Source organism: Falco cherrug, chromosome 19 (assembly GCF_023634085.1).
Source record: "Falco cherrug isolate bFalChe1 chromosome 19, bFalChe1.pri, whole genome shotgun sequence".
Classification (NCBI taxonomy): domain Eukaryota; kingdom Metazoa; phylum Chordata; class Aves; order Falconiformes; family Falconidae; genus Falco; species Falco cherrug.
Genome location: NC_073715.1, coordinates 3,715,423 through 3,743,283, shown reverse-complemented (window position 1 = coordinate 3,743,283; position 27,861 = coordinate 3,715,423). Strand labels below are relative to the sequence as shown.

General features: G+C 68.2%; 4 protein-coding genes across 4 annotated transcripts; 3 read left to right on the top strand and 1 right to left on the bottom strand.

Annotated features, from left to right (window-relative positions):
- The first annotated feature begins 256 nt into the window (after positions 1-256).
- LOC102056935 (lysosomal acid glucosylceramidase-like) lies at positions 257-4,094 on the top strand. The gene is given in 15 exon segments (XM_005434614.3): positions 257-281; positions 284-351; positions 353-558; positions 1,437-1,555; positions 1,713-1,795; positions 1,797-1,905; positions 1,994-2,140; positions 2,318-2,451; positions 2,627-2,799; positions 2,903-3,131; positions 3,133-3,141; positions 3,222-3,446; positions 3,526-3,689; positions 3,781-3,906; positions 3,986-4,094. Coding segments are annotated over 15 exon segments (1,926 nt in total).
- A 1,736-nt stretch (positions 4,095-5,830) lies between these two features.
- On the bottom strand, positions 5,831-8,867 carry MTX1 (metaxin 1). The gene is made up of 8 exons (XM_055696807.1): positions 8,761-8,867; positions 8,597-8,666; positions 7,948-8,027; positions 7,704-7,796; positions 7,160-7,342; positions 6,898-6,974; positions 6,309-6,463; positions 5,831-6,229 (listed from the first exon to the last, which is right to left on the bottom strand). The coding sequence occupies exons 1-8, from the start codon at positions 8,839-8,841 to the stop codon at positions 6,003-6,005; spliced, it is 966 nt and encodes a 321-aa protein (XP_055552782.1). The 5' UTR covers positions 8,842-8,867; the 3' UTR covers positions 5,831-6,002.
- Positions 8,868-9,845: 978 nt separating this feature from the next.
- Positions 9,846-18,711, top strand: THBS3 (thrombospondin 3). Its single transcript, XM_055696637.1, has 23 exons — positions 9,846-10,791; positions 11,812-12,018; positions 12,186-12,442; positions 12,526-12,628; positions 12,890-12,916; positions 13,234-13,316; positions 13,425-13,476; positions 13,560-13,708; positions 13,900-14,040; positions 14,221-14,298; positions 14,381-14,533; positions 14,665-14,775; positions 14,899-15,006; positions 15,249-15,408; positions 15,504-15,622; positions 15,751-15,803; positions 15,988-16,181; positions 16,257-16,435; positions 16,546-16,594; positions 16,776-16,972; positions 17,055-17,227; positions 18,113-18,252; positions 18,450-18,711. Exons 1-23 carry the CDS (start codon positions 10,695-10,697, stop codon positions 18,506-18,508), a joined length of 2,889 nt encoding a protein of 962 aa, XP_055552612.1. The 5' UTR covers positions 9,846-10,694; the 3' UTR covers positions 18,509-18,711.
- A 2,000-nt stretch (positions 18,712-20,711) lies between these two features.
- On the top strand, positions 20,712-26,057 carry MUC1 (mucin 1, cell surface associated). The gene is made up of 7 exons (XM_014276272.3): positions 20,712-21,202; positions 22,099-23,252; positions 23,466-23,539; positions 23,645-23,784; positions 24,063-24,178; positions 24,461-24,607; positions 25,664-26,057. The coding sequence occupies exons 1-7, from the start codon at positions 21,157-21,159 to the stop codon at positions 25,733-25,735; spliced, it is 1,749 nt and encodes a 582-aa protein (XP_014131747.3). The 5' UTR covers positions 20,712-21,156; the 3' UTR covers positions 25,736-26,057.
- Positions 26,058-27,861: the final 1,804 nt, after the last annotated feature.

Sequence of the window (27,861 nt, the reverse complement as noted above, 5' to 3'; positions counted from 1 at the left end):
TGGGGCAGGGGTCGCAGCTGCGACACCAGCTGCAGGCAGCTCTGGCCCGTGCCTGCGGCGAGCTGAACTGCTGCCAGCTGGGACTCAAGGCCAAGTGGCCACGGGACCCCAGCAGGGACACCTTGGTGGGCACGGCCAACCCTACCCCTGCCCGAGGGCGCCCTGGGGAGACCAGGCTGCTTTCACGGGGCTCTTCTCAAGGGGAGCACTGCACTGTGGCTGGGCAGAGGGGGCCGCAGGGGTCCTGTCTGGGGTGATGGAGGCACTTGGGGGACTGGTGAGCATCCCCCTGCAGCTTGCCTCTGGCCACTGGGACAGGTTTCAGGAGAGTTTTGCAAATGTTGCGGTGAGTACAGAAAGCTCTCATTGGAGCGAGGTTGCAAAACCTTCCTCAGGCTCCTCTTCAGCTGCACAGTCCCATGAGCTGTCCTCTCCTGGACTCACCTTTCCTGCTCCACCAGACACCGTCACCTCCTACCACGCACCCCAGAAAGCAGGTCCTGCCGCCCCGCTGCCCTGCACCCAGCAAGACACGGCAGGAGGGTTTTTCGGCAGCGGGTGAGTACCCTGGGTCCTGAGCAGCTTCACCAGCTGGAGGGTGGAGATGGGCCCAGCCAGCAGGACCATGCTGAGGCCATGCCCACGGTGCTGGGCATCATCCCCGCACAGGGAGTGGGAGGTGATATGTGCGAGACAGCCCACCTGGCCCTGGTCCCTGTCCTGTACGGTGTCGGGGAGCAGCGAGCTGGCACTGTCCAACCCTCACCTCCCCCTGCCTGGGGGCAGCAGCCTGGCATTGTGGTCCCGAGGCACTGGGGGGGGGTCCTCCCATGCCCTCGTCAAGGAGCTCCTTGCTCAGCATCACAGAAGGGACAGGGCAGGGTGGGAGCAGGGAAGTGCGGGACCCCTCTGCCCAGGGGGCTCCAGCCCCAAACCACTCTGGCTGGGTAAGCCCCCACTGCCATGCTCGTGGGGTCAGGAGTGTGGAGCTGTTTGCTCCCAGCCACGGCTCGGGAGGCACCAGGGACCTGTGGAGCGGCACAGCACAGCTGTGGGATGAGCAAGGAGGGGGTAGGAGTGGGAGGGAGGTGATGGGAGTGAACCGAGCTGCTGGGTACAGTGGCGTGGGCGGCTGGGAGTGCCAGGCTGGTGGCCGTGGGGCAGCACGTGCCCGAGGAGCTGCACCCCCAGCCAGCATGCGGCCTGAGCTGTCCGTGGGCACCGGCAGCATGGGAGGGAAGGCAAGCGCTGGGCTGGGGCTGTGGGGAGCAGGCAGGGCAGCGGGGGCTCAGCCCTGGCTGGGAGGGTCCTGCTGCTCCCCGAGGCTCCCGTGCAGGGGGATGCTGGGGCTGTCCCTGTCCTGGGTCTGTGGCCTGGTGTGGGGCTGAGACAGGGTGAGAGGAGCTGGTTGCTGACAACCACGGCCCCGCTCCCAGCCCTGGTGCTTGCCGTCGGCGTCCGTCCGAGCCGTGCTGCAGCGGAGGTGCCATGGGGCCTGGGTGTGCCAGCGTCCTGGGCTGGCTCCTGCTGGCGCAGGCAGCATCGCGGGTAGCAGGTAAGTGCTGGCACCAAGTCCTCGAGCAGAGGGGGCTGCAGAGGTCAGCGGTTCGGGATGGCAAAGCCGGGGGTTCGGTGTCGGTGGTGGGTCGAAGCGGTGAGCTGGGTTCCTGCTGCAACCCTGGGTGCCTGCCCAGTCCCTCCTCCTGCTGCAGGCGGCCGCCCCTGCGACGCCAAGGACTTCGGCCACGGCTCGCTGGTGTGCGCCTGCAGCGCCACGTACTGCGACACGCTGGACCCCCGTGGTCCTGCCGGCCCCGGGCACCTACGTCAAGTACGAGAGCAGCAAGGCTGGCAAGCGGCTGGAGCGCAGCGAGGGAAGCTTCCAGCACAACACCAAGACCCCAGGTACCCGCTGCAGCTGAGCACCTGCCTGCACACCAGGGAGCAGGGTCTGTCCCCGTGTGGCGGCTGCGATGTCGTTTGTCCCCTGCAGATTTCCATCTCACCCTGGACACGGCGCAGCAATACCAGAAGGTGAAGGGCTTTGGCGGTTCTGTCACAGACTCGGCTGCCATCAACATCCAGTCCCTGTCCAAGGATGCCCAGAACCACCTGCTCCGCTCCTATTTCTCCGAGGAAGGTGAGCCTGGGGCAGGGCGATGCTGCTGGCTGGTGGGGCCGGTCTGTCCAGCCTCCCCTGCTGCTGAGATCTGGCTACTGAGACTTGTGCCAAGGGGCTGGGAGGCTGCTGGAAGCCGTGGGGCTGTACCCCCAAATACACCCCAGGGACACCCATCACCACCCACCCTGTCCCCAGGCATTGAGTACAACCTCGTGCGCGTCCCCATGGCCAGCACTGACTTCTCCATCCGCCTGTACACCTATGCTGATGCGGAGGGCGACTTTGAGCTGAAGCACTTCAACCTGACGGAGGAGGACACACGGATGAAGGTGAGTCCCACGGGATGAGCCCGAGGCACCAGGGCTGCAGCCGGGCTAGCACGGGTTGGGCTGGGGACGGGAACCACCTTCCTGCTGATGGGGAAGGAGAGGACTCATCCTGCTGCTGGCGATGCCGATGCTTGGGTAGACCCGGAGAGCTTGCTACCATCCTGATTCCCCCCAGATCCCCATCCTTCGGGCAGCCCAGGCGGTGGCCAAGCGGCCACTGTCGCTGTATGCCAGCCCCTGGACCTCTCCAGTCTGGATGAAGACAAACGGCGCGATGACGGGGAGGGGGACGCTGAAGGGCAGCCCCGGGGACAAGTACCACCAGGCCTGGGCCAAGTACTTCATCCGGTGAGGAGCTGCGGGAGCGCGGTGTGGCGCCAGGGTCACCATGCCCAGGGCCGGGGCTGGTGGTGCCACAACGGGGCCATTGACCATCTGCCCCCGCACCCAGGTTCCTGGATGAATACGCCAAGTACAACCTGACCTTCTGGGCAGTGACGGCAGGGAATGAGCCCACGGCCGGTGAGATCGTCTTCTACCCCTTCCAGTGCCTGGGCTTCTCCCCTGAACACCAGCGGGACTTCATCGCACAGGACCTGGGCCCTGCGCTGGCCAACAGCTCCCACCGCAACGTCCAGCTCATCATCCTGGATGACCAGAGGGTGATGCTGCCCTACTGGGGCCCAGGTGGTGAGTCCCCACGGCGGCTCTCCCAGCCCCACTGTGGCTCCCCCCAGCCCTGGGCACTGGTGACTCCTTTCTCCTGCCAGGTTCTCAAAGACCCCGTGGCTGCCAGCTACATCAGCGGCATCGGCATCCACTGGTACCTGGACTTCCTGGCACCCATCGACCTCACGCTCTCCATCACCCACCACCTCTTCCCGGATTATTTCCTCCTCTCCACGGAGGCCTCCACTGGCTCCTACTTCTGGGAGCCCAGGGTGGTGCTGGGCGGCTGGGACCGCGGCAGCAAGTACAGCCACAGCATCCTGACGGTAGGGCTGGGCAGGGGCCGCTGACACGCTGGCCACCCCCGTACCCACCCGCAGCTCAGCGGCATCCCCTGCCCCCCAGAACCTCAACAACTACGTGACGGGCTGGACCGATTGGAACCTGGCGCTGGACCTGGAGGGGGGCCCCAACTGGAGCAAGAACTACGTGGACAGCCCCATCATCGTGGACAGCAGCAAGGATGTCTTCTACAAGCAGCCCATGTTCTACCACCTGGGGCACTTCAGGTGGGTTGGGGCCGGGGGTGGCCGGCAACAGGCTGTCGGCTCCTGCTGCAGTCCTGGGCATGTCCAGGCTCATTCCCTGCTTGTCCCGCAGCAAGTTCATCCCCGAGGGCTCACAGCGTGTGGGGCTGGCTGTCTCCAAGAAGTGCCGCCGGTGTGACCTGGAGCACTCAGCTTTCCTGCGCCCGGATGGCGCCATCGTCCTGGTGGTCCTGAACCGGTGAGTGGCTCAGCCCTGTGCCCCAGCTCAGAGGCCCGCTGCCCCCCCTGACCCGCAGCCCCTCCTGCATTCCCCACAGCTCCCCCGTGGACGTGTCCTTCGGCGTCTCCGACCCACGGGTGGGCTTCATCGAGGCCACAGCTCCCAGCGACTCCATCCAGACGTTCCTGTGGAGGCAGCCAGCCTAGCGCAGCCGTGGCCGGCACCGGGAGCATGGTGCTGGTGCAGGGCTCGGGCACGGCCCCGTGACACCCCAGGGACCTGTTTGATCGGTGGGCTGCGATGCCTGCTCTTTTCTAGATGTTTTCATAAAATAAACAGTTTTCTACAGCCTCGCCTGCGGCCCCTCTGCCCTCCTTCGTGCCCACTCAGCGGGCAGGGCCACACCAGGAGCCAGAGGAGGCAGGCTGTGGGGCAGTGGTACCTGCTGATGGGGTCCCATCCTGCCTGTGCCCAGGATCTGTGCTGCAGGGAGGCAGGGGGCTGGTACCCGAGGGGCGGCAGCTCCCCCCGCCCCGCTCACTGCAGCAGCCCCCCCGCAGGGCAGGGGCCAGAATCTAGCAGGGACCGGGGCCGGCAGCACCCAGGACCCGCAGCCGGGATTTAGCGCAGGGCCGTGGTGTCAGCAGCCGCGGCTTCTCCCGGCCGGAGCAGGCGGCCACGTGCTGCGGTTTCTCCTGCCGGAGCAGCCATCAGCCCCCCCCAGCTAATGGGAACCGGGAGCATCGGGCACATACTTCCCGAGTGACGTTATGGGGGAGCGGGCACGGGGGGGGTGGGGGGGCTGCACTGAGTCATCCCCCTCCCAGTGGGGGCCAGCGTGGGGGAGGCTCTGTAGCCGGCCCCAGCCCAGCACCGTGGCTCCGCTCCCAGCACAACACGAGGGCCCCCTGACCATCACACGCACACAGGGGGCACGGGGGGCGGAGGGGGGACGCACCCAGGGATTTCAGCCTGAGGACACTGGACACAGCCAGCCCCGAGGGTGCCCGCAGCAGCAGTGTCAGGATGCCGGTGGCGGCAGCAGCCAGCGGCCGAACAAGCGAGGGCTGTGTGTCGCCGGCAGCCGTCGCGCAGGCGAGCCTGGCCAGGCGCCGCTTTTCCATTTGCGCGCTCATAAACCAGCAGCGGCCAGAGGAAACCGCGGCGGCGCAGCCAGCTCCCAGGGTGTCCCGGGGAGCACCGTGGTGCAGCTGGGGCACATGGGCCCCCAGCATCTGCCTCGGCCCCTGGTCCCGCTCTGCAGCCCATGTGCCCTCGGCCGTCACCGTGAAGCCACGCTGACCGCGCAGTGCGCTTTTGGCAGTGCCAGCTGCAAGGAACTCCCCATCGCTAGCAGGCACGGAGGAACGCAAACAGCTGTCAGCGCTGGAGGGATTCCTGCTGCAGCCATGGCCGCTCGCCACCCTGCCTGTGCCGCTGCGGGAGCTGGGCTCCAGGCATCCCTCCAGCACGGGGAGTGCTCGTGTCCTCTGTGCCCTCCTGTGCTGGGGACATGTCCTCTGCAGCTGGCCAGGGACCATCCCCGGCCATGCCATGGCTCTCAGGGAAGCCGGGCTGGCAGCAGCATGGTGGCAGGGGGACCAGCCCCACAGAACCTGCTCCTGCTCTGCCTGGCAGCTGGAGGGCAGGGATGCCAAGGCTCAGCCCCACAGCTGCTGGAAAAAGGATGGGGGATGCTGGCGAGACACGCACAGATGCTTTAAGGAACCTAAAAATCTGCAAGTGTCCCCTTGGCCTCACCCCCAGGGAGCCCCGAGGCTGGGGATGAGGGGCAGAGCTGCAGGAAGGACGCAGGGTGTGGTGCCAGGGCAGAGCAGGACAGGCAACAGGGCGGCACACCAGTGCCCACTGCAGTCCTCCAGCTAGTGTAACTGGGGAAACTGGGAAGGGCCCTGAGCTTGCTGGCAGGACGAGAGCACACTGGCAGAGAGAGAGACGTTTATTGGCGTGGCAGACGCGCTCCCCGTGGAAAGGACTGTGATTCCCAGCGGGATGCAGAGCGGAGCACCCACAGGGAGCGATGCTGCCAGGCTCCTGGCATAAAAAAAAGTCAGTTCCAGGGACCATAGGAGGAATAGTTGCATAGCTCTTCCTCACTCCTCCTCCTCCTCTTCCTCCTCCTCCAGGGCGATGGGCTGGCGGCCAGCCGGCCCCGCACCACCACGCTGGATGGAGACGATGCCACTCAGGAAGGCATAGCCCAGCATGGCTGCCAGCCCCACCAGCACTGACAGCAGCTGGTTGCGCCGTTTGTGGGGGTCCTCCTCCACCTCGCTGCCGTTGGTGCCTGCAGCCCGTGGGGCGCTGGCTGGGGGCTCACCTGGGGGGGCAGAGCCAGGGTGTGCAGGGGGGACAGGTCACCCTAAGCGTGCGGGGCAAGGCAGGGGAACACATCTCACCTCCGTCCCAGGGGAAGTACAGACTGAGGATGGAGGTACAGTAGTTGCACAGGTTCTGCAGGGACTTCAGGTGCTGCTGCAGTTTCCCATTGGGCAGCTTCGCCTTCAGGAGCGGCGCCAGGCGGCTGAAGACAAAGGCGTCGAGGGAGGCCGGCCTGGGGCACAGAGACCTGCGACTGGGTCACGGTCCCTCCCGCCTCCTCCCACCATCCCCACCCAAAGCCACCCAGATGCATCATTCACCCCCAGCCCCCTGTGCCCCAGGGGATGGCAAGTGGCTACCCCTCCTTGGGGGGGCTCTCTGCCTCCAGCCCCTGACAGGGGGAGCAGGATGATCCCAGCCCGGAGGAGCTCTGCCGGCTCCAGGAGACAGGGAAGAGATTCCAGGGCTGGTGGCACCTCCTGCAGCCTTAATTCCTGCCACCCACATAGCTCCATGCTGCATGGACAGCCCTGTCCCCTGCGAGCCTGTTCCACCCCAAAGTGACGTGCGTGGGCTGCAGCTTCCCTGCAAACCAGGGGGTCTCAGTCCTGCCTGGGTGCAGGGGACTCGCAGACCCCAGAGCACCTTCTCCCTACGGCCACCTACGAGTCTCCAAAGAAAAACTTCTGGGAGCCGAGGCGCTGGGACAGGAGTGTCAGGCATTCCCGAGCGTCCCGGTAGAGCTGGAGAAGAAGGACAGGGGGTTGTCACCCACCCAGCCACGTGGCAGACTGCCATGGTGTGAAGGGGAGTGGGAAGGGGGTGCTCAGCCAGGAAGAACCCCGGACTCCAATTAAGATTTCGGCCTCACGTGAGCCCCCATGGGCACCTGCCAAGGACCTGCCGTGCCCAGACCACATCCCCTCACCTCCTTCTCCAGCTTCTCCTCATCTTCCATGTAGCCATCTCCCCACATGAGCTGCAACCGCTCCAGGTGCTGCTTGTGCATGCAGTTGGGCAGGAAGAAGTTCAGGGGGAAGGGAATGTTTTCCGCGTACCATTTCCGTGTGTGCTCCACGTAGTTCTTTGCGTCCACCCAAAAAATGTGGATCTGCACAGAGAACAATCCGTACCCAGGCCACGGCGCCAGCGCAGCCTCTTGCTGTGGCAGGTGCCCAGCACAGGGCTGGCTGCCCCAGAGGTCACGAGGGGCTGGGGGAGCCTCAGGATCAAGGCAAGACCCCAGCCCTGGCTGCACAACCCACCACTGCCACACAAGACCCTCAGCACCCTGATCCCTGCTGGTGATGCTCCAGGCCACCGGGATTTTGCTGCCTGCAACGTCCTTTGGCTCTCCGGGCAGGTGGGTGCACACCCGAGCTCACCGGCACAGCTCTGGGGAGCGGGTCCCATTCTCGGTGAGACCACCTTGCCTACGTGCCCCCCCGAGATATTTCCGCAGGGAGACTCACCAGCACTGGCAGCAGTTTCTCCTCGAGGAGGGACACGAAGGCCAGCGTGTCTGCACCCTGCGTAGCTGAGAGGTCGTAGTCGGCATTGTACTTCTGCAGAGCAAGCGCAACGGGTGTGATCCGGCAGGGAAGCGGCAAATCCCACCTGCGCCTCTTCTTCCCTCTCCTTCCCAGGGGGGCTCCAGTGCCCTCCAGCCCCAACCTGGGACAGGGGATGCCCCTCACCCACCCCCACCCCCCTTACCTGTTTCCTGAGGTGAGTTATTATCTGCTGCGTTTTGGAGATGGTGCCCTCATCCCGCGTCCTCAGCGCAGGCAGGCGCCCTAAGGGCAGGGAGAGGGGCGGCTGCAGGCAGCGGTGCCCGCGATGCCACCCTGCCACGGGCGAGGGGTGCGGGGGGCTCCACCGGGGAGGGGGCGCGAGGCAGAGGTACACGTGGGGGGGGTGGGGGGTGCATAAGGTGGGGCAGGGGGGCACGGCAATGCGCGGGGTGCGGGTGAGAGGATGAAAGCTGTGTGTGACGGGACACGGAGTGCGCGAGGATGAGGGGGGTGCAACAGGGTGAGGGGGCGCGCAGTGGGGCTGGGGGTGCAGTGGGGCTGGGGGTGCCATGCGATGGGTGGGTGCCATGTGGCAGTGGGGGCATGGGACAAGGAGAAGCGATGGCGTGGGGAGACACGATGGGGCAGGGGGTGCGCTGGGGTAGGGGGTGCCGTGCAGCGGGCAGGTGCAATGGGGGGGTGGGGGTGCCATAGGACAGAGGGGGTGCCATGCGGCTGGGGGGGTGCAATGGGGCGGGGGGGTGCCGTGGGGCGGGGGGGTGCCGTGGGGCGGGGGGGTGCCGTGGGGCTGCCGGTGCCCTGTGGCGGGGCGCGCCGGTGCCGGCCCTTACCGGAGGGGCTGCGCCAGGGGCTGCTGACCCGGTGCACCTTCAGCGGCGCCCCCGTGAACCGCGCGTAGGTCTGCGGGAGAGCAGAGAGGGAGGTGGGGGTCGCCCGGCGGGACCCCCCGGCCCGGCCCGGCCCCGCCGCCGCCCCCGGCCCCGCCGCCGCTCACCAGCACGGCCAGGCAGTCGGGGTCCACCGAGGGCAGCCCCCAGCCCCCCGCCCAGCAGAACAGCTCCATGGGCGCCGCCATCTTCCCGCCCGACCCGGAACCACACGGGGCGGCCCCGCCCCCCCGCGGCCCCGCCCGCCCCCCCGCAGCACCGGGCGCACCGGCCCCGTGCCCGAGCGAGCAGAGCCCGGGCGGGGGTGGCTGCGCTGGCCGCGGCCCTGCGGCCGAGACCTGCCCTGCACCCCGGCTCTGCACCCCGCCCGCATCCTCGCCCCCGCAGCCCCGGATCTCCATCCCCGGTCCCGCACCCCCGGTTCCGCACCCCCGGCCCCGCACCACGCTCTGGATCTTCCATCCGCATCCCCGTTCCCGCACCCTCGGCCCGCATCCTCACCTCCGCATCCCCGGTCCCACATGCCCGGGTTTCCATCCCTGTCTCCACATCCCTGGTCCTGCATCTCTGCCTCCGCAGCACCGGCCCTGCAGCCGCCGATCACCATCCCCGTCCCTGCATCCCTGGTCCCACATCTCCACCTAGGCACCCTCGTTTCTGCATCCCTGGTCCCGCATCCTTGCCTCCGCATCCCTGGTCCCACATGCCCGGCTTCCCATCCCAGTCCCTGCATCCCCGGTCCCACATCTCCACCTCCGCACCCCTGGCCCCGCATCCCCGGTCCCGCATCCTCACCCCCGCATCCCAAGTCCCGCATGCCCGGCTTCCTATCCCGGTCCACGCATCCCGGGTTCCACATCTCCACCCCCGCATCCCCGGTCCCACATCCCGGTTTTGCAGCCTTGGCTCCCCATCCCCGGCCCCACACCCCCACCCCGCAATGCCACCCCCGCATTCCCAGCTCCCCATCCCCGCATCCCTGGTTCCACAGCCCCGTCTCCGCACGTTTCCATGGAAAGAACACGGGGGCGGGAGCCCGCTGGCAGCGGAGGGACGGAAAACCCCGCCTGCGGCTGGGGAGCAGCCCCGCTCCCCCGGCCTCCCGCCCCCCCGCTCCCCCCGGCCCCCGGGGCCGCTGGCGCGCGCCGAGCCGCTGGCGCGGGGCTGAGGCCGGGGGAGCGGGGCTGGGGCGGCCCCGGGGCCGGGCCCGGCCCGTTGTTATGGAGCCGGGGGAAACAGGAGTAAACACGGCCGGGCCGTCCCGGGCCGCCCGCCCGCCTTGGCCGGGGCTCAGCGGGGAGCGGCTCGGCCGGCCCCGAGCATCCCGGGCGGCGGGGGGAGGCTGCGGTACGGGCAGCGCCCGCGGGGCACCGCGCTGCCGGCCCGGGGCATCCCCAGCCCCCCCCCCCCCCCCGAACCCCCGCTCCCCCTCCCCGCGGCCCGGGGCGGGGGGAAGGAGCTCCCGGGATGAGCTCACTCCTGCTGCGGGGCTTGGGCCGCGTCCCGGCGCTGATTTACGCCGCTGAGCGCCCTCCAGGCGGGCTGGCTGCGCTCGCCCCTCTCCCGCCCCGGGAGCACCGCCCGGCCCCGGGGCTCCGCCTGCCCGGGCAGCGCCGCCCGGCCCGGCGGCTGGCACTTCGCCGGGGGCACCCCCGGCAGCGCATCCCCGGATCCCCCGGGCTGGGATGCTCCGGCGCTGCTGGGGCGGCTCTGGCTCGCAGGGAGGCGGCCCCAGACTGCCTGACCTCCCGGTGAACCGGCGCCTGCCACACTCCATTTCTCTGACCGGGAGCCGCGGCAGCGGCGGGGCGGCCGGCGGGTCACCCGCAGCCCCGGGCCCGGGACGCCGCGTCCCGCTCCGCTCCGCTCCGGCCGGCGGGGCTGCAGCCGGGGCACCGCGGCCGAGCGCCCGCCGGGGTCCCCGGGATGCGCGGCCGTGATTGACGGCTCTTTGTTTCCTCCTCGCCGGCAGCGCCGGCCCCTCCCCGCTCGCACCACCCCGCCCCGCCGCGCTCCGCTCCGCACCGGCGGCACCGGCGGCATGGGGGCACCGGCGGGCGCGGGGGGCCCGGCGCTGGGCGCGCTGCTGGCGCTGCTCCTGCTGGCCGCCGCCGGCGCGGCTCGCCCGGGGCTGCACGGTAAGGCTGCTGCCGGCCGGGGCCGCGGGGCAGCGGCGGCGGGGCCGCCCCGACGGGGCGAGGCGGACGGGGCGCCCGGCCCGCTGCCAGGCGGGAGGCGGCGGCGGGAGCCCCCCTTCCTCCGGGACCGGCCCCGCTGTCTCCAGCCGCGGGCCCCCGGTGCCGGTTCCCGGCTGCGCTCGGCGGCGCGGGGCCGCTGACAGCGGGCTCGGCTCGCCCTGGGAGGTCTGGCAGCCGGGCTGCGGGCGGAGGGGACAGAGGGACATTCATCGCCGGGGCGGCCGGCGGCACCCCCCGGGGGCAGCTCGGGGCAGGGAGCCCCGCCTGGACGCCGCTCCCGGGGGCGGCGGGAGGGCTCCGCTCGCGCCACGCGAGGCACCGGCGGCTGCCGGGGCTCGCCCCGGGCCGGGGCTCCTCCCGGTCCGCCCGGTGCGTGCCGTGTGGAGCGGGCAGGCAGCCGTGCGGCGGCGGGACCGGGCTCTCCGTGCTTCCCCGGAGCGCCCCGGCGGCTCCTGGTCCCGCTGCGCCTCGGCGGGGCGGCCGCCGGTGGCTGCTCCGCGCCGTCCGTCGAGGCCGGCCCCGGAGCGGGGGGGGGGGGGAGCTCGGGCGCTGCCCCCGCTGCGTCCCCGCGCTGCTCCGCGATCCTGCGGGGCCGGCCCGGCGCACTGCGGGATGCTCGGGGCCGGCGGGGCGCAGTGGCCGCCCCCGCGGGGGAACCGGGCCGGGGACCCCGCTACGCTGCCCGGCTCGCCGGTGGCGGCGGCTCCACCGGTCCCTCGCGGCGCTGCCGGTCCTGGAGCGCCACCGCGCGGGGCCGGGGCTGGGCGGGGCCGGAGCCCTCGGGGCTTCCCCGGCCCCCCCTCGGGTCCGGTAGTCCCAAGACCACCCACCCCACCGCGCAGCGCCCCGTGGCCCGGCTCCGGCCTGGCTTGCAGCGGGCCGGCCCGCAGCGCCTTGCACTGGGCACCTTTGCTGTGCTGCGGCCGGTCAGGATGCGACCCCCGTGCTTGGCTCCTGCAGTCATCGACCTGCTGATGGTGAGTGAGGCCCGGCAGATGGCCAGCATAACGCACAAGATCCGGATGGAGCTCCTGACGGTTAACGACATTTACCTGCTCTCCACCTTCCGCCTGCCCCCCAAGCAAGGGGGGACCCTCTTCGGGCTCTACTCCAAGAAGGACAACACGAGGTGGCTGGAGGTCTCCATAGTGGGGAAAATCAACAAAGGTGGGTGCCTGCTGCGCTGGGACGTGCTGGCCCCGCTCTTGTCCCGATGCTCAGGGAGAAACGGGGGACCAAGTTCCTGCCATCCAAGGGGCAGTGACGGGGGCACCCAGGGGGTTGCTGGCGCTGGGAGGGGGCAGAGCTGATGGCCCCCTCCCGCTCCTCCGCAGTCCTGGTGCGCTACCTGCGGGAAGACAACAAGCTGCACTCGGTCAACCTGCAGCACGCGCACGTGGCGGATGGGCAGAGCCACACCATCATCGTGCGCCTGAGTGGGCTGCGCGGGGACATGCTGAGCGTGGAGCTCTACATCGACTGCAAGCAGACAGACTCCAGCGTGGGGCTGCCCGAGCTGTCGGAGATCCCCCTGGCAGAGGTGGAGTCCATTGAGGTGCGCACGGGGCAGAAGGCCTACCAGAGGATGCAGGTGAGTGCTGGAGACCCCCCCACTGCACCCTCAGGGACAGGCAGAGCCCCCCACAACTGACTCTGTCTCCCCTCATACCTCAGGGGTACGTAGAGTCGATGAAGCTGATCCTGGGAGGCTCCATGAGCCGCGTCGGGGCCCTGAGCGAGTGTCCCTTCCAAGGAGACGAGTCCATTCACAGTGCAGGTGACAGCACAGCCACAGTCTGTGCCTAGCAGGGGCAGCGCGGGGGGCTTTTGTGGTCACCCATGTGTCTGCGGCAGGAGGTGACAGCGTGCCACACAGAGGGGTGCTCCTGCCTCTCCCAGCCCAGGTGTGGGTGGGTGGGAGCCCTGGGTGGGTGGGAGCCCCTGTGCTGTGGGCACACTGACCGGGAGCAGCCGTGCAAGGTGGTGCTACTGGGCTTTGGTGGCTGCGTTTGGTGATATCTCGCCTCTCTCCTTGCAGTGACAAGCGTGCTGGCCTCCATCCTGGGTAAGTCCCTGCTCTCTTTGTCCCTTTCCCCGGCACGAGGCTGACGGCAGCATCCGGGGCTCTGCAGAGGCAGGAAACCCTCTGCTGCCCACCCCAGTGCCCCAGGCACCTGCAGGGTCCCAGGATGGGGAGGATCAGAGGGCATGGGATGCGCTACAGAGGGGGGACACTGTGTGGACCAGGGAGGAGGATGAGGATGGGCCATTGGCTGTCTCATCCTCCCGGTTCAGTGCCAGAGGGCAGAGCAGTCCCAGCCCACGGCCCTGGCAGGCTGTGTCTGTCCTGGGGCTGACCATGTCCCTTCTGCACCCTGGCAGGCGAGCAAACCAAGGCACTGGTCACACAGCTGACCCTCTTCAACCGGGTCCTGACCGAGCTGCGGGAGGACATCAGGGACCAGGTGAGGTGGTGGGGCAGCGTCAGCTCTCCCCGGGCTGGATTTCCTAAGGGCACAGTGCCAGCCAGTGCGCTGCATCCCCCTGACACGCCATGCTCTGTTGCCTCGCAGGTGAAGGAGATGTCTCTGATCCGCAACACCATCATGGAGTGCCAGGTCTGCGGTGAGTGCTGGCAAAGCTCCGTTCCCACCTCAGGAGGCAAGGGCTGCCCTGTCTCACCCCCTGCCTGGCCCTCCACTTCTCAGGCTTCCACGAGCACCGGTCCCGCTGCAACCCCAACCCCTGCTTCAGCGGCGTGGACTGCATGGAGACGTACGAGTACCCCGGGTACCGCTGTGGGCCCTGCCCGCCGGGGCTGGAGGGCAACGGCACACACTGCGCCGACATCGACGAGGTGGGCACACTCCTGGGGTGGGGGTCGGCAGTCCTAGTGCTGCCAGAGCAGTGTGGGCAGACGATGCTTCCTCTCTCCGGATGCATCCCCGAGCCAGGAAAGGCCCCACCGGGACACTCGGGCCAGTGGCCACCCTGGTGTGGGGGGTGCCGTGCCCGAGGGTGAAGCCCATCTCTCTCCTCATGCCGCAGTGCGCTCATGCCAACCCCTGCTTCCCTGGCTCCAAGTGCATCAACACGGCCCCCGGCTTCCGCTGCGAGCCCTGTCCCCGCGGCTATCGGGGCAACACCGTCTCTGGTGTGGGTGCGGACTATGCGAGGGCCAGCAAGCAGGTGAGGGCAGTGCACAGGGGACTTGGCCGCATCCCTGTGGGTGCTCTGGGCTCCTGAGCTGTGGGGACAGCCGGAGGATGCTGTGCCTGCCGGAGGAGGGCCGCTTTCCTGGGGCAGGGACGGGCAGAGCTACAGGCAGGGAAAGGCGCCGGGTGATGGTTTCTCCCCCACTGCTCACAGGTTTGCACAGATATCGATGAATGCAACGATGGGAACAACGGGGGCTGTGACCCCAACTCCATCTGCACCAACACACTGGTGAGCAGAGCTGCCTACTCCCCTGCCTGGCATCGGGGGCCACTCTGCTCCCCTAATCCTGCCCCTACCCTCTCTCTCCCAGGGCTCCTACAAGTGTGGTCCCTGCAAGTCAGGGTTTGTGGGGAACCAAACGTCCGGCTGCATCCCGCAGAGGTCCTGCAGCACTCCCACCTCCAACCCCTGCGACATCAATGGCTTCTGCATGTTCGAGAGGAACGGTGAAATCTCCTGCGCGGTGAGCGGGGTCCAGGGGCCAGGTGAAGGCGAAGCAGGGGGTGCAGGAGGTGTCGGCACAAGCAGCAGCTGGTCCTGCCCAACCCGGGGCCCTTCCCTGCTTCGCAGCCCCTGATTTTACTCTGTCTTCAGTGCAATGTGGGCTGGGCTGGCAATGGCAATGTGTGCGGGCAAGACACAGACCTCGATGGCTACCCAGATGAGCCCCTGCCCTGCATCGACAATAACAAGCACTGCAAGCAGGTGGGCTCCCAGGGGGGAGGGCAGCATCCTCAGGCAGGGGGTGCTGGGACGCAGGGAGCCCGTGGCAGGGCTCTGCTGCAGACCTCACCTCCTCCCTGCCTTTAATGCTGTCTGCACTTGCAGGACAACTGCCGCCTGACACCGAATTCAGGGCAAGAGGACGCCGACAATGATGGCATTGGGGACCAGTGTGATGACGATGCTGATGGTGATGGCATCAAGAATGTGGAGGTGGCTGTGCTGGGCAGGCGGGATGTGCCTGTGGCTGTGGGGGCCATGCTGAGCAGAGGGCTTCTGCCTTTGACTTGGTGCTGACACCCTCAAGATGCTTCTCCTGGGGAGCAGCAGGCTTGTGGCTCTGGGGTGGTCTTGCTCTGCATGCCGGAGGAGGTGTCCTGCCCTGAGCCGTGTGGGACTGTGGCCTCCCGTCTGCCAGCCACTGCAGCACAGGATCCCCGTCCTCTTCCCCACAGGACAACTGCCGGCTCTTCCCCAACAAGGACCAGCAGAACTCAGACACTGACTCCTTTGGGGATGCCTGTGACAACTGCCCCAACGTGCCCAACAACGACCAGCGGGACACAGACAGCAACGGCGAGGGGGACGCTTGCGATAACGACATCGATGGGGACGGTGAGCGGCTCTGGGGTCTGGCCCGCCTGCACGGGGCCGGGGCTGTCACACCACGCTGGGAGGGTGAGGGCATCCACCCAGCGCTGTCCTTGCAGGGATTCCCAACATGCTGGATAACTGCCCCAAGGTGCCCAACCCTCTGCAGACAGACCGGGATGAGGACGGTGTTGGGGACGCCTGTGACAGTTGCCCTGAAATGAGCAACCCCACTCAGGTATGGCTGGGGCCAGGCTGGGGCGGGGGGCTGGGGGCACGCAGGGCCCTGCTCGGTGGGAAGCAGGGGCTCCGGTGGGCCCGCTCACCCCAGGGTGTCCACTGAACTCGGGCTCTGGTCTCCTCCAGACAGATATGGACAGCGATCTGGTAGGAGATATCTGTGACACCAACGAGGACAGGTGGGGACCACACTGCTGTGGGGTCACCTCCCCATCCCGTCCCATCCTGTCCCATCCCCAGGGGCAGAGCTGGGTTCCCAGCTCAGGGACCCAGGAAGGGTGACAACAGGGTCTTCAGGGGTGCTGGGACATGGTGCTGGGTCCCCAGTTTGCGGCACTGCTCTGACCCTGTTCTTGCTCCCAGCGATGGGGATGGGCATCAGGACACCAAGGACAACTGCGCTGAGATCCCCAACAGCTCCCAGCTGGACTCAGACAACGATGGGCTGGGGGATGACTGTGACAATGACGATGACAACGATGGCATCCCTGACTACACAGCGCCTGGCCCAGACAACTGCCGCCTCATCCCCAACCCCAACCAGAAGGACTCGGACGGTGAGCGTGGGGCAGGCAGGAGGAGGCAGAGCCATGTGGGTTCAGCCTGGTCCTGACTGGAGCGTGTGTCCCTAGGGAACGGCGTGGGTGACGTGTGCGAGGAGGACTTCGACAACGACACGGTGGTGGACCAGCTGGACGTGTGCCCCGAGAGCGCCGAGGTGACACTGACTGACTTCCGCGCCTACCAGACCGTCATCCTGGACCCCGAGGGAGATGCCCAGATTGATCCCAACTGGGTTGTCCTCAACCAGGTGTGGGTGCTGCCCCCCATGTTTCTGGGGACTGTGCTGCTGGGGGTGGGGGGGGAGGCAGAGGGGGGCTGGGTCCCTGGGGCTGCCCCTCACCCAGCCGTCCCCCACAGGGCATGGAGATCGTGCAGACCATGAACAGTGACCCAGGCTTGGCTGTTGGTAAGAGATGCTGGCCCACGTGCAGACCTGTTGAGGCAGCCCCCCTGCTCCTGTCCCCCTGCGCTGGGGGGCGAGGGCTGTTCTTTGCCTCCCAGAGGGGTGAAGGGTGGGCTGGAGGGAGCTGGGGTGCGAGGTCCCGTGCTGGGGATGAGGGCTTCTCGCAGCGTTTGCCTGCCTCTAGGCTACACAGCCTTCAACGGAGTGGACTTCGAGGGCACCTTCCACGTCAACACTGTCACCGATGATGACTACGCCGGCTTCATCTTCAGCTACCAGGACAGCGCCAGCTTCTACGTGGTGATGTGGAAGCAAACGGAGCAGACATACTGGCAGGCCACCCCCTTCCGTGCCGTGGCCGAGCCGGGGCTGCAGCTCAAGGTGGGTGCTGGCCACCCAATGGGCTGGGTCGCACCCCACCCCACCCCAGCTGGGTCCCCCCTGATGCCCCGTCCCCCCACAGGCAGTGAAGTCCTCGACGGGCCCTGGGGAGCACCTGCGCAACGCGTTGTGGCACACGGGCCACACACCCGACCATGTCCGCCTGCTCTGGAAGGACCCACGTAACGTGGGCTGGCGGGACAAGACGTCGTACCGCTGGCAGCTGGCGCACAGGCCCCAGGTGGGCTATATCAGGTGAGCGGGGGTCCGGCATGGAGGCTGCTAGGGTTAGGGGGGGGCTGCTCTGGCCACGGCGCAGGGGGTGGATGCTGGTCGTTGGGTGGGGTCCAGCCCCAGTGGGACCACACCAGTGGGGGGATGCCAGCTACTGGGATAGGGGTCCCCCTCGGTGGGGCCACCCTGGTGGGATGCCGGCTGCTGGGAGGGATCCAGCCCCGGTGTGGTCCAGCCCGGTGTGGAGAATGCCAGCCGTGGGGAGGGGTCCTGGCCTGGTGGGACCACACCAGTGGGGGGATGCCAGCGACTGGGATGGGGGTCCCCCTCGGTGGGGCCACCCTGGTAGGGAGGATGCTAGTCGTTGGGAGGGATCCAGCCCCGGTGTGGTCCAGCCCTGGGAGGGGGGGTGCCAAGCCGGGGGAGGGGTCTTGCCGCGGTGGGGCCGCACCGGTGGGGGGATGCTGGCCTTGGGGAGGGGTCCTGCCCCGGTGGGACCGTGGGCGCGTTTCCCTTTTAAGGATCCCGTCGGGGCGGCCGCCGCGGGGGGGCTCCGCGGGCCGGGCCCGTCCGCCCCGTCCGCCCCGCCGGGCCCCCGTGGCCATTGTCCCGTCGCCATGGCGACCCCGCCGGCGCCTTTCACATGCAAAGCGCCCGACAAAGGCGGCGGGGCCGGGCCGGGGGCGGCGCTGGGGGCTTTATCCTGTCCCCGCCGGGGGGCCCCGCTCCGGGGGTCCGGCCCCGGGGGGGTGCCCCGCCCGAGTGTTCTCATCCCCTCCCCCCGGGGCGGGATGCCCCGTCCCCAGCCCGGCGCCCTCACCCCCGGCCCGGGATGCGCGGCACTGGCCCCGGTGGGGCCCTGCTTCCCCGGTGACCGGGCCCGACTGGGCCGTTCCGTTCCCGCAGGGTGCGGCTGTACGAGGGCCCGCGGCTGGTGGCCGACTCCGGGGTGATCATCGACACCACCATGCGCGGGGGGCGGCTGGGGGTCTTTTGCTTCTCCCAGGAGAACATCATCTGGTCCAACCTGCAGTACCGCTGCAACGGTGAGCGGGGCCGCCGGGGACCTCCGCACCGGCCCGGGGACCCCCGCACCGGCCTGGGAACCGGGGGCTCGTGGAGCATCTCCAGAGCCCCCGCTGCGGGGGTCGCTCCTGGGCCGGAGGGGGGGGGTCTCCCAGGCTTGTGTAGTCCCCCCCGACTCCTGACACACACCCCCCCATCCCCCGCTGTCCCCCCGCAGACACGATCCCCGCCGACTTCGAGCCGTTCCGCCGGTTCCTGCTGGAGGGACGCGAGTGAGCGGCCGCGCCCGGGCCGGGCCCCCCCAGCCAGTGGCACCCCGGGGTGCCCCGGGCCCCGCAGCCGCTCCCGGCCGGGCCCCTCTCCCGGCCCCCCGCGGACTTTGCACTGCCGGTACCGGGGCGAGCGGGGCCCCGCGGGTGGGGGGCTGCTCCCCCGCCCCGCCCGGGCGCTGCGGCCCCTGCCCCATGTCTGGCCATAAAGTTTTGAGTGTTTTCTAGCCTGCGCGCCCGGTTCCTGGGGGGGGGGCGGTGCCCCGAGAAGGCGCTGCCCGCCGCCCCCCCCCGTCCCGTGCTTTCGGCTCCGTCCCTCGCCGTCCTCCCGGTGGCCGTCGCGGGGGTGGGGCGGGGGAGCCGGTGCCCGCCGGTGCCGGCGGCGGGAGCCCGTGGCGGCGGGAGGCCGGGACGAGTGCAATATTGGTAGGCGAGAGCACAACACTGCACCGCATCCCGTCCCTCCCGCCGCCCCGGAGGAACCGGAGCTGAGCCGCCGCCGCTCGGGCCGCTCCGTGGGAACTGCGCGGCGCGCTCCGAGCCCCGGCGGCAGTGCCCGGTCGCCATGGCGACGGGTGTCCCGGCAACGCGGCGGAATGTGCCCCCCCCCCTCCTTCTCCCGCCCCGGAGCGCGCGGGGCCGCCACCGGCCCGGCCCCCCCCCCGCGGCGGCGGCGGCGACAATGGGCGCGGCAGCCCCGGGCCCCCTTCTTAAAAGGGCAACGCGCCGGTGCCGGTGCCGGTGGCCGGGTGAGCGCTGCCCGTTCCCACCCCGGCGGCCGCAGCGGGACCGGGGCGGCCGCTGCCCAGGGGGTACCGGCTTATCCCGGCGGTGCTGGGGCAGGTGAATCCCCGCTCGGTACCGAAAGCCTCCCGCCCCCAGCCCTCCGGGGGGTGCCCGGCGGGGCGGGAACCGTGCGCCCCCCCCGCCCCGCAGCTGCGAGCGGTGTTCGTGGGCTCCGCTCCGCTCCCGGTCCCGGTCCGGTGCCGCTCGGCGGAGCCGGGGAGCGGGGGAGCGTTGTGAGGGGGTGCGCCCACCAGGGGGCGCCGTAGCTCAAGCGGCGCCGCGCGTGGGGCGGGGGCGGCCCCGCTCAGCCCTACAGGCACGCGTGGGGCCCGGTACCGCCGGACTGGCCGCACCGAGCCCCGGACCGGTGCCGTGGGGTGCCCTCGGGGGGATGGGGACGCGCCTCTGCACGTCCTGGCCCTTCCACTTCCTGAGCTCCCCCCACGCAGCGCGACCTCCGTGGATCCCTGCTGCGAGGCCCTAAACCCCGAGTGGACCGGGGGGGCTCCCGGGACACGGGCCGGGAGCTGCATCCCCGGTGCCAAACCGAACCCGGCGCCGTGGCTGGCACAAAGGGCAGAACATGGCCGGTGTGGGAGGGCGAAGCCACCTGGGGGGGCGCAGGGGGGGTCAGCATTGCCGAAGCGTTCCCACGGCTGAGGGCTCCCGGTGGGGCCACGGTCACCCAGAGCCTGCAGCCCAGCCCCTGGCTGGCACTATGGCTGGGGACCCCACAGGGGGAGGGGGTGTTGGGTGCTGTGGGTCCCATTGCACCCCGTGCTGACGCCCAGGCCATGCATCCCTTGCCCCGCTGTCACCGCAGTGAGGGGGGGTCCCCTCCTCTCTGCTCCCCTTTGCACTGACACCTTGGAACCCCCCCGCTTGGCTCCACACAGGACTGGGCAGGATGCTGGGCATGCGGTGCTGCCAAGCCCTCCCCGAAAACTGGGGCGCATCCCCCAGGGCGGGGGGGGGAGGCGGAAGGGCTGGTGAGGTGTGGCCGTGCCAGCAGCTCACGTCACCGGGGGGGGACGACGGGGGCTCGGTGCCCCGGCATGGGTGGCACTTGGTATCTCCGGGGTGGAGCATCGGCATTTGGGTTTGGCAGCGGGCGTCAGCCTGGGCCAGGGGCTGGTCTTGAGTGGGAAGAGGGTCTTGTGCTTGCTGGGGCACTCGTGCCTGTGGTGGGGGCCCTGGGACCTGGGGAAGGGGGTTACTGGGAGGTGCTGGGGTTTCATGGGGCCCTGGACCCCACCTGCGTAAGCATTTCGCGGGGGAAACACCAGCGTTTATTTGAATGTAGGGCGAGGCGGTGCCTGGCGGGTAATGATTAACCCCAGGCTGAGCCAGAGGATGAGGCCCCTTCCCTGCTCGAGGAGCTGGGGGGGCTCCATCCCCTCCCCCCCCCCCCCCCCCCCGCCGTGCTTCCCACCAGGTCCTGGGGGCTGTGGCTCAGCCCACGGGGCCGGGCAGACGCTGCCCCCCGCCCTTGCCCAGGGATGCCCAGCCACTGCCCCTTCCTGGTGCCCCCACTTGAGGCTGTGTCCACCCGCGGCGTGGGGATGCTGCTGGCGATGTCCCCCCGAATTGGAGGTGCATGGGGGACCCAGCGTGGGGGCAGGATGCTGCAAGGGCCCCATCGGCGAGGCGGCACCCCCGTGCCCAGTGCCAAGTGGGGCAGAGGACCCCCCCTTCCTGGGGCCGGCAGCAGGGTGGGGCGTCCCCACCTGCTCCAGGTGCTCTATAAAGCTCCGGCCACTGTCGAGCCGCCAGTTCCTGGTCCCTGGGCTGCGGCGTGTGCCACCGGCTAACGGGAGAGCAGCCGCCGCAGAGCCCTGAGAGGTGCCAGGACCCCCCAGGACGACCCCCATGGCGTTCACTGCCTTTCTGCTGCTGCTGCTGCTGCTGAGCACAGGTGAGGGGCTGGGGCTGGTGGCACCCTGAGCTGGACGGACCAGGCTGGGACATGGGCAGGTGGGGAGGTGACAGGACAGGGGGATCAGGGCAGGGTCCCCTGGGCTGTTTTCTGAGCGGGGACCAGAGGACACCAGAGCTGGTGGCCCTCAGCACCCCAGTGGCAGGGACCTCGCTGTCCCTCCTGGTCTGGCCCTGGAGTGCAGTGTCCCAGGGCAGATTGTCCCCCCCAAAGCTGGGGTCTGGGGACCTCGCTCAGCCTGTGGCCCCTCTCAGCCGTGTCCGAAAGGCTCGGCTGGGGCCAGGCAGCCGGGCTGTGCTGGGACCAGCTGGAGCAGGCTGCACCCGGGGTTTGCAGGCTGGTATGCAGGTGTGTCTCATGGAGCCATCCGGACCCCGGGCTCTCCTCCAGTGCCGCTGGCTCCGGTGGCACCTGCTGGGAAACCGCCCGGCAGCCTCCTGCGCTGGCCAGCGGCCAGGCTATGCGTGTCTGGTGGGGTGCATGGCACCCCACTCTCCCAGCTGGCAACCCATGGCAAAGGAGGCTTTATTGGGGTGGGAGGGCTGTGCCTGAGCCCCCCGGTGTGGTGGGGTCACCCCAGGATGAGGGGGGGTCTGTAGGTCTGGGCATGGGGCCGGTGCCAGCCGCCCAGGTGGCACTGCCTGCAACCTCAGTGGTGCCATATGTGCCCAGCACAAGCCCTGGTTGCAACATGTTCCTGAAGGTCTTGTCGGCCTTGTGGGCAGTGGGAGCTGCCAGTGGTCGGCTCCTGGAGGTCATGGTCCTTCTTGGTGCCTTGTGGCCCAGGGGACCATCCAGCTGAGGAGCTGTGTTATGTAAAACCTTCCCAAACCAGCGCTGCTGTTCCAGCTGCTCACTCCTAGTGTTTCCTCTAGGTGCACATAACATGGAGACTGACACAACTGCTGCAGTGACAGCCATGACTGACACGACTGACACAGCGATGACCACTGAGACGACCATCACCCCCACGATCACAACTCTGAACACAATGAACTCCAAAAGCACAAGTATGAAGAGGACCCAATCCTCTGTCTTCTCCCATGCCACGGTCCCCCCCACCACAAACTTCCAGTCCAGCAACAGCTCTGGAGGCAATGCCACAACCAAAAGCACTGCGGTGCCCACCCTGAGCAGCGCTGCCACCTCCCACATCATCAATGCCACAACCAACAGCACCATGGTGCCCGTCACTAGCAGCACTGCCACCTCCCACATCATCAATGCCACAACCAACAGCACCATGGTGCCCGTCACTAGCAGCACTGCCACCTCCCACATCATCAATGCCACAACCAACAGCACCATGGTGCCCATCACTAGCAGCACTGCCATTTCCCACATCATCAATGCCACAACCAACAGCACCATGGTGCCCATCACTAGCAGCACTGCCACCTCCCACATCATCAACAGCACTGCTGACAGCACCACGGTGCCCGCCCCAAGCAGCACTGCCATTTCCCACATCAACGCCACTGCCAACAGCACCACAGTGCCTGCCCCAAGCAGCACTGCCATCTCCCACATCATCAACGCCACTGCCAACAGCACCACGGTGCCTGCCCCAAGCAGCACTGCCATCTCCCACATCATCAACGCCACTGCCAACAGCACCACGGTGCCTGCCCCAAGCAGCACTGCCATCTCCCACATCAATGCCACAGCCAACAGCAGCAACTCGGTCCCCTCCTTCGGCACCAACACAACCAACAGCAGCTCTGTGGCTCCCACCTCCACCACAGGTGGTGGCACAGTGATCCCTATCTCCACCACCAAAGACAGTGGGAGCAGCAGCACTCGGGCTGTCCCCACACGGAAAACCTCTGCCACCACACAGGGCAGCACGGCTCCCACACAGACCCCCATGGCTGCGCTGGGTAGCAGCGGTGCTCCCAACCCCAGCATGGTCCAGCTGCTCACCCACGTCCAGCTGTCCTTCCACATCCTCAACAGGAGCTTCAATGAGAGCCTGCGCGACCCCACGTCGAAGGAGTACGGGAGCCTGAGCCACACTGTCTTGACCATGGTGAGTCGTGGCCCTGCCTGGGCGAGTGATGACCCCCAGTTTGTGCTGGGAAGGAGCCACTGCCCGTGGAGGCTTCCCGTGAAAGTGCCCCGAGCATCCTCTCTGCCAGCTGCCTCAGCAGCCCTGGCAGTCCTGTGAGGTGGAGTGACAAGGGGACGGGAGGGAGGAGGTGTCTGCTGGGGAGGTGGCTGTCACCCCTGTGCTTTGTTCCAGTTCGAACATGTCTTCGGCTGCGCGAGCTGCATGGGCAGGCAGACCTACAAGGGGTGCAGCGAGCTCCGTTTCAGGTGAGCGGGCCAGTGGCTGCTGAGGCCGGTGTGCCCTGGCCGCACAGGGCAGACCCCCTTGCGGGGGGCGGTGATCCGGGCGCTGACGCCTCCTCTCGTGGGTAGCCCAGGCTCGGTGCAGGTGCAGTCCACCCTCATCTTTGCACATGGCAATGAAACCACCAGCCAGGCCATGGAGCAACGGCTGAGGAGCAGCCTGGACCCGAAGGGCTTCATCATGGACCTGCAGCTGGCCGACATCCAGAGTGAGCGGGAGCTTCGGGCTGGGGGCACGAGGGTGGGCAGAGCCCCGCCAGGGTGGGGAGGCTCCTTGGCAGTGCAACAGGCTCAGGGCTTGCAGCCGGTGGAGATGATGTGGTTTCCCAGTGCCTGTGACGGGCAGCACTGGGAAGACCAAGTGGACCCCAAGGAGGTGGGCTCATCCCCTTACACCCCATCCTGGGGGGGTCTCTCAGGGCTGTTTGTCCCAGCCAGCCCCACGGCTCTGCCCAGTGGTGCAGACATGGCTCTGGTCCTCTTTCAGGCACTGTGGAGGTGATGTCCCCGGCACCGGTGCCTGCAGTCCCAGGTTGGGCCATTGCTCTGCTGGTCCTGGTCTGCATCCTGCTGCTGCTGAACATCCTCGCCTGCCTTCTGCTGGTGTGTCTCCTGTCCCCATCCCTGTCCTAACCTGCCTTCTCCTGGTGGGTCACCCATCCCCATCCCTGTCCTCTCCTGCCTTCTGCTAGTGGGTGCCCTGTCCCCATCTCTGTCCTCGCCTGTCTTCTGCTGGTGGATCACCCATCCCCATCCCTGTCCTCTCCTGCCTTCTGCTGGTGGGTGCCCTGTCCCCATCCCTGTCCTCTTCCTGTCTTCTGCTGGTGGGTCCCCTGTCCCCATCCCCTTGCCGTCAGGCCCCTCACCCCTTCCCTCTCCACCCAGGCCACCTGCACCTGCCGCCGGAAAAGCCGAGGGAAGCTGGACCTGTTCAGCACGAAGGACTCCTACCACCCCATGGCTGAGTACGCCCTGTACCAGAGCCACGGGCGCTACGTCTCACCCAACAGCAAACCCAACCCCTACAGCCAGGTGAGAGCCGGGTGCCACTGTCCCCGCGGCGGCTTGCGCCTGGCATCCCAGCCACTGCAGGGCTGGGGTAGGGCAGGGGAAGGTGGTTTTCGGTGCAGCTGGGAAGCTGGGCAGGTCCCTTGGCTGCTGGGTTAATGGCTAATGGAACCAGTGGGGCACAGACGGTGGCCCTGGGTGTCCGCCCCACACCGATCCCTCCCAGCTGGGAGGTGAGCGTAACTTTCACGCCTGGATGGAGCAGCGGCGCTGGGCGCGTGGCCGGCGCTGGCAGACCTGGCCCAGCTCCGGGGAGCTCCCCACGACCTTGGATGCCGGCTCCCCGTGCCCAGCCCTGGGAAGCGGGTGGGGGGCTTGCTGCCGGCCCCGCACTGGCCCTTCTCAGGCTCGGCTGCATCCCAGCCGGCCCCCTGCATCTGCTGGCATCAGAGAATCCTTCTGCCATGGATGGGGAGTGGGGCTGGGGCTGGAGCTGGGGCCGGGGGTGCTGATCCCCGTATCCTGCACCCCGTGTCCCACACCAGTGGCTCTGAAGCCAGAGCTGCAGGTGCAGCATCAGGAGCTGCTCACATGCGCAAAGGGCATGGGTCCTCCAAGTGATGTGGGGTTTGGGGGCTCAGCCCCAGCCCCTGGTGCACTGCACTCCCCTGCACGCTGTGGGCTGGGGCCCTATCCAGCTGCTTGGCTGTGTGCGAGCAGCTCACCCTGTTCAAATACCAGGGGCCTGGGTAAATATTTACCTTTGCTCTTGCTGGGCAGGCTTATCGAGCAGGGGAGGAACATGGCCAGAGCCGCTTCAGCTCCTCCACCAGCTCCTGCACCCCGGGGTGCTCGGGGGGGGCCCAAGGGGGCTGTGGGTGCCCGCATTACCCATGGCTGGGGGCAGCTGCCCACCATGCAGGGCAGATGCATTTCTTAGCTGAGCACACGGGAATGCCCGTGGTGCCTGTGGTGAGGATGTGGGGGTCCCCCCACTGCTCCCGGCAGGGGCTGAGGAGGGGGCTCAGCCCAGCTTCTCCCCAGCCCAGCTCTGACACCCCCTCACTGTTCCCTCCCCAGGTGGCCAGCAGCAATGGCGCGGGGGTCGGCACCTTCACCTACACCAACCCTGCCACCTCCGACAACCTCTGAGGGACATGCTGGGACAGAGGGTGGCTGCTAAGGGCAGGGGGTGGCCGTGCCCCCCTGCTCCCGGGGGAGCAGCACCGGCCCTGGGCACGTCCCCCGGTGCTGCTCGGCCCCTTGCCACGGGCAGCGGGAGCTGAATGGTTCTGGAGCAGCCGGATTCGTGCGCATGACAGAACTGGATGAGCAAAGATTCGTGGCGGGAGGGAGGGTCCCCCACACCCCCTGTTCCCCGCGCTCGCTTGGCTTTGCAACCATCCCCATGCTGGGGGGGGTGTGTGTCCAGACTCGTGCTCCCCCTGCGCTCACCCCTAGGGATTCAATTGCTGGTTTTGTGGTCTTATTTTATATAAATAAATATATATATATATATATGTGTGTGTGTGCAGGGTATCGGTGCCGGGTTCAGCTTGACAGGGAAGCAGGGTGGCAGGGTCCTCAGCCGCAGTATATTTACGTTATTTCACAATAAAAAGATGGGCGCAGTCGGGCACAGTGTCCCACAGGGCTGCGTCAGCCCTGGTGATGTTGCGGGGGTTTCCCCAGCGCTCCATCCGGGTGCCTCCCCTTCTGGCTCTGTGGCTGCCATGGTACGGCTGTCACCCACCCAGGGGACCCCAGCTGAGGGGGCTGCTCTCCTTTCTGGGGCTGAGCAGACCTAGGGTTGGTGCTGGGGTTGTTTTGCCCTCGCTGCCATTGCACCTACAGTTGCCTGGGCATGGGCAAGCGTCCCCATCCGCTGCGTTCCCCAGGGTGTGCCTGTGCCCTGCCAGGACACTGTCCCTCTCGCTCACATCCCACCCGCCTGTCCCGCACTCTCGGTTTCTGTCTTGTGAACAAACACGGTTCAGGCAACGCAACCGGTTCTTCTGCGGTGCGGCTGCACAGGCAGAGTGTAAAGGTGACGGTGGGGCCATAAAGGCTGCATGTGCATCACCATGTGCATCACCGCATGGCACGCACGCTGCTGGTCCCACTTCCCTCCCCTGCCTGGTCCAGGCTCAGGATCCTCCACACCCCGAGTGAGCCCCAAAAGGGCCCTGGGGGCTGCCAGGGGGAAGGGGTTGTGGATGTGCTGAGGGGCAGCGGGGTGGGGGCCGGGGACCGAAACAGGACCGTGCCCAGCATGGGGCCAGCCGCGTGCCAGGCTGTGCCGAGGCACATGCCTTTGGGACTGCTGTGCCCTGAGCCGCAGGGCGGCTCCCCTGGCAGCCCCAGTTTGGACTGGGCCCATGCTGGGGGCTGGGAGGGTTTTGGCAACTACCAAAAAGGCAGAAAAAACAAGGAAACAAACCTTCCCGAAAGAAATTGCTTGTGAGCTCAGGCGCGGAGCCAGCCGCTTTGCTGGGAACCAGCCCGGCAGCGTGTGGCTGGTGGGTGCTGTGGCCGCGGCACGTGGGCTCTGGGTGGGGGACGTGGCCGTGCTGGGTGCCCGCGGACCCCAGTATGTGTCTGGGCTGTGCTGGGGGGGGGGGATTGGGGGCTGCTCGGTGAGAGGGGCTGGAGGCTGGGGGGGGGGGGGAGGGTGTGTGCAGCTGCGTGCGTCTGTGGAGGGGGGGTGTGTAGTTGCTGCTTTTGGTTTCCTTTACGCTTTGCCGATAGCCAGAGTTGCCAACAGCAACAGTAAAACCCAGCAGCCTTCCAGCCTGGCAGGCAGGGGGCAGGGGGGGGGCTGCGGGGATGGGGGCTGCAGGGATGGGGTGCACCCTATGGGGGGGTTAGGGCAGGAGCTGGGGGGGCTTGGCACGGGGAAGGCTCTGGGGGGTCTTTGCATGCGGGGGGCTGCATGGATCGGGTGCACCCTATGGGGGATTAGGGCAGGAGCTGGGGGGTTTGGCACAGGGAGGGCTTTGGGAGGGGGTCTTTGCATGCACATGAACAGCGGGATGATGTGGGGGACACCCACAGCCTGCCGGGCTCTGCTGTCGTGTGCCAGGAGGAAGGGGCAAAGCTAAGCCCAGCCTTGAGGGTCAGCTGTGGCACAGCATCACATCCCCCCCCCCCCCCCCCCAGGGATGGGGTCACATGCCAAGGCAGGGCTGTGCCAGCCCCCCCCAGCCCTGGGCAGGGCCCGCAGGAATCGAAACCAGCGCCAAGGCTCAGCCCCACAAAGAGCCGCCTGTTCACGGGGA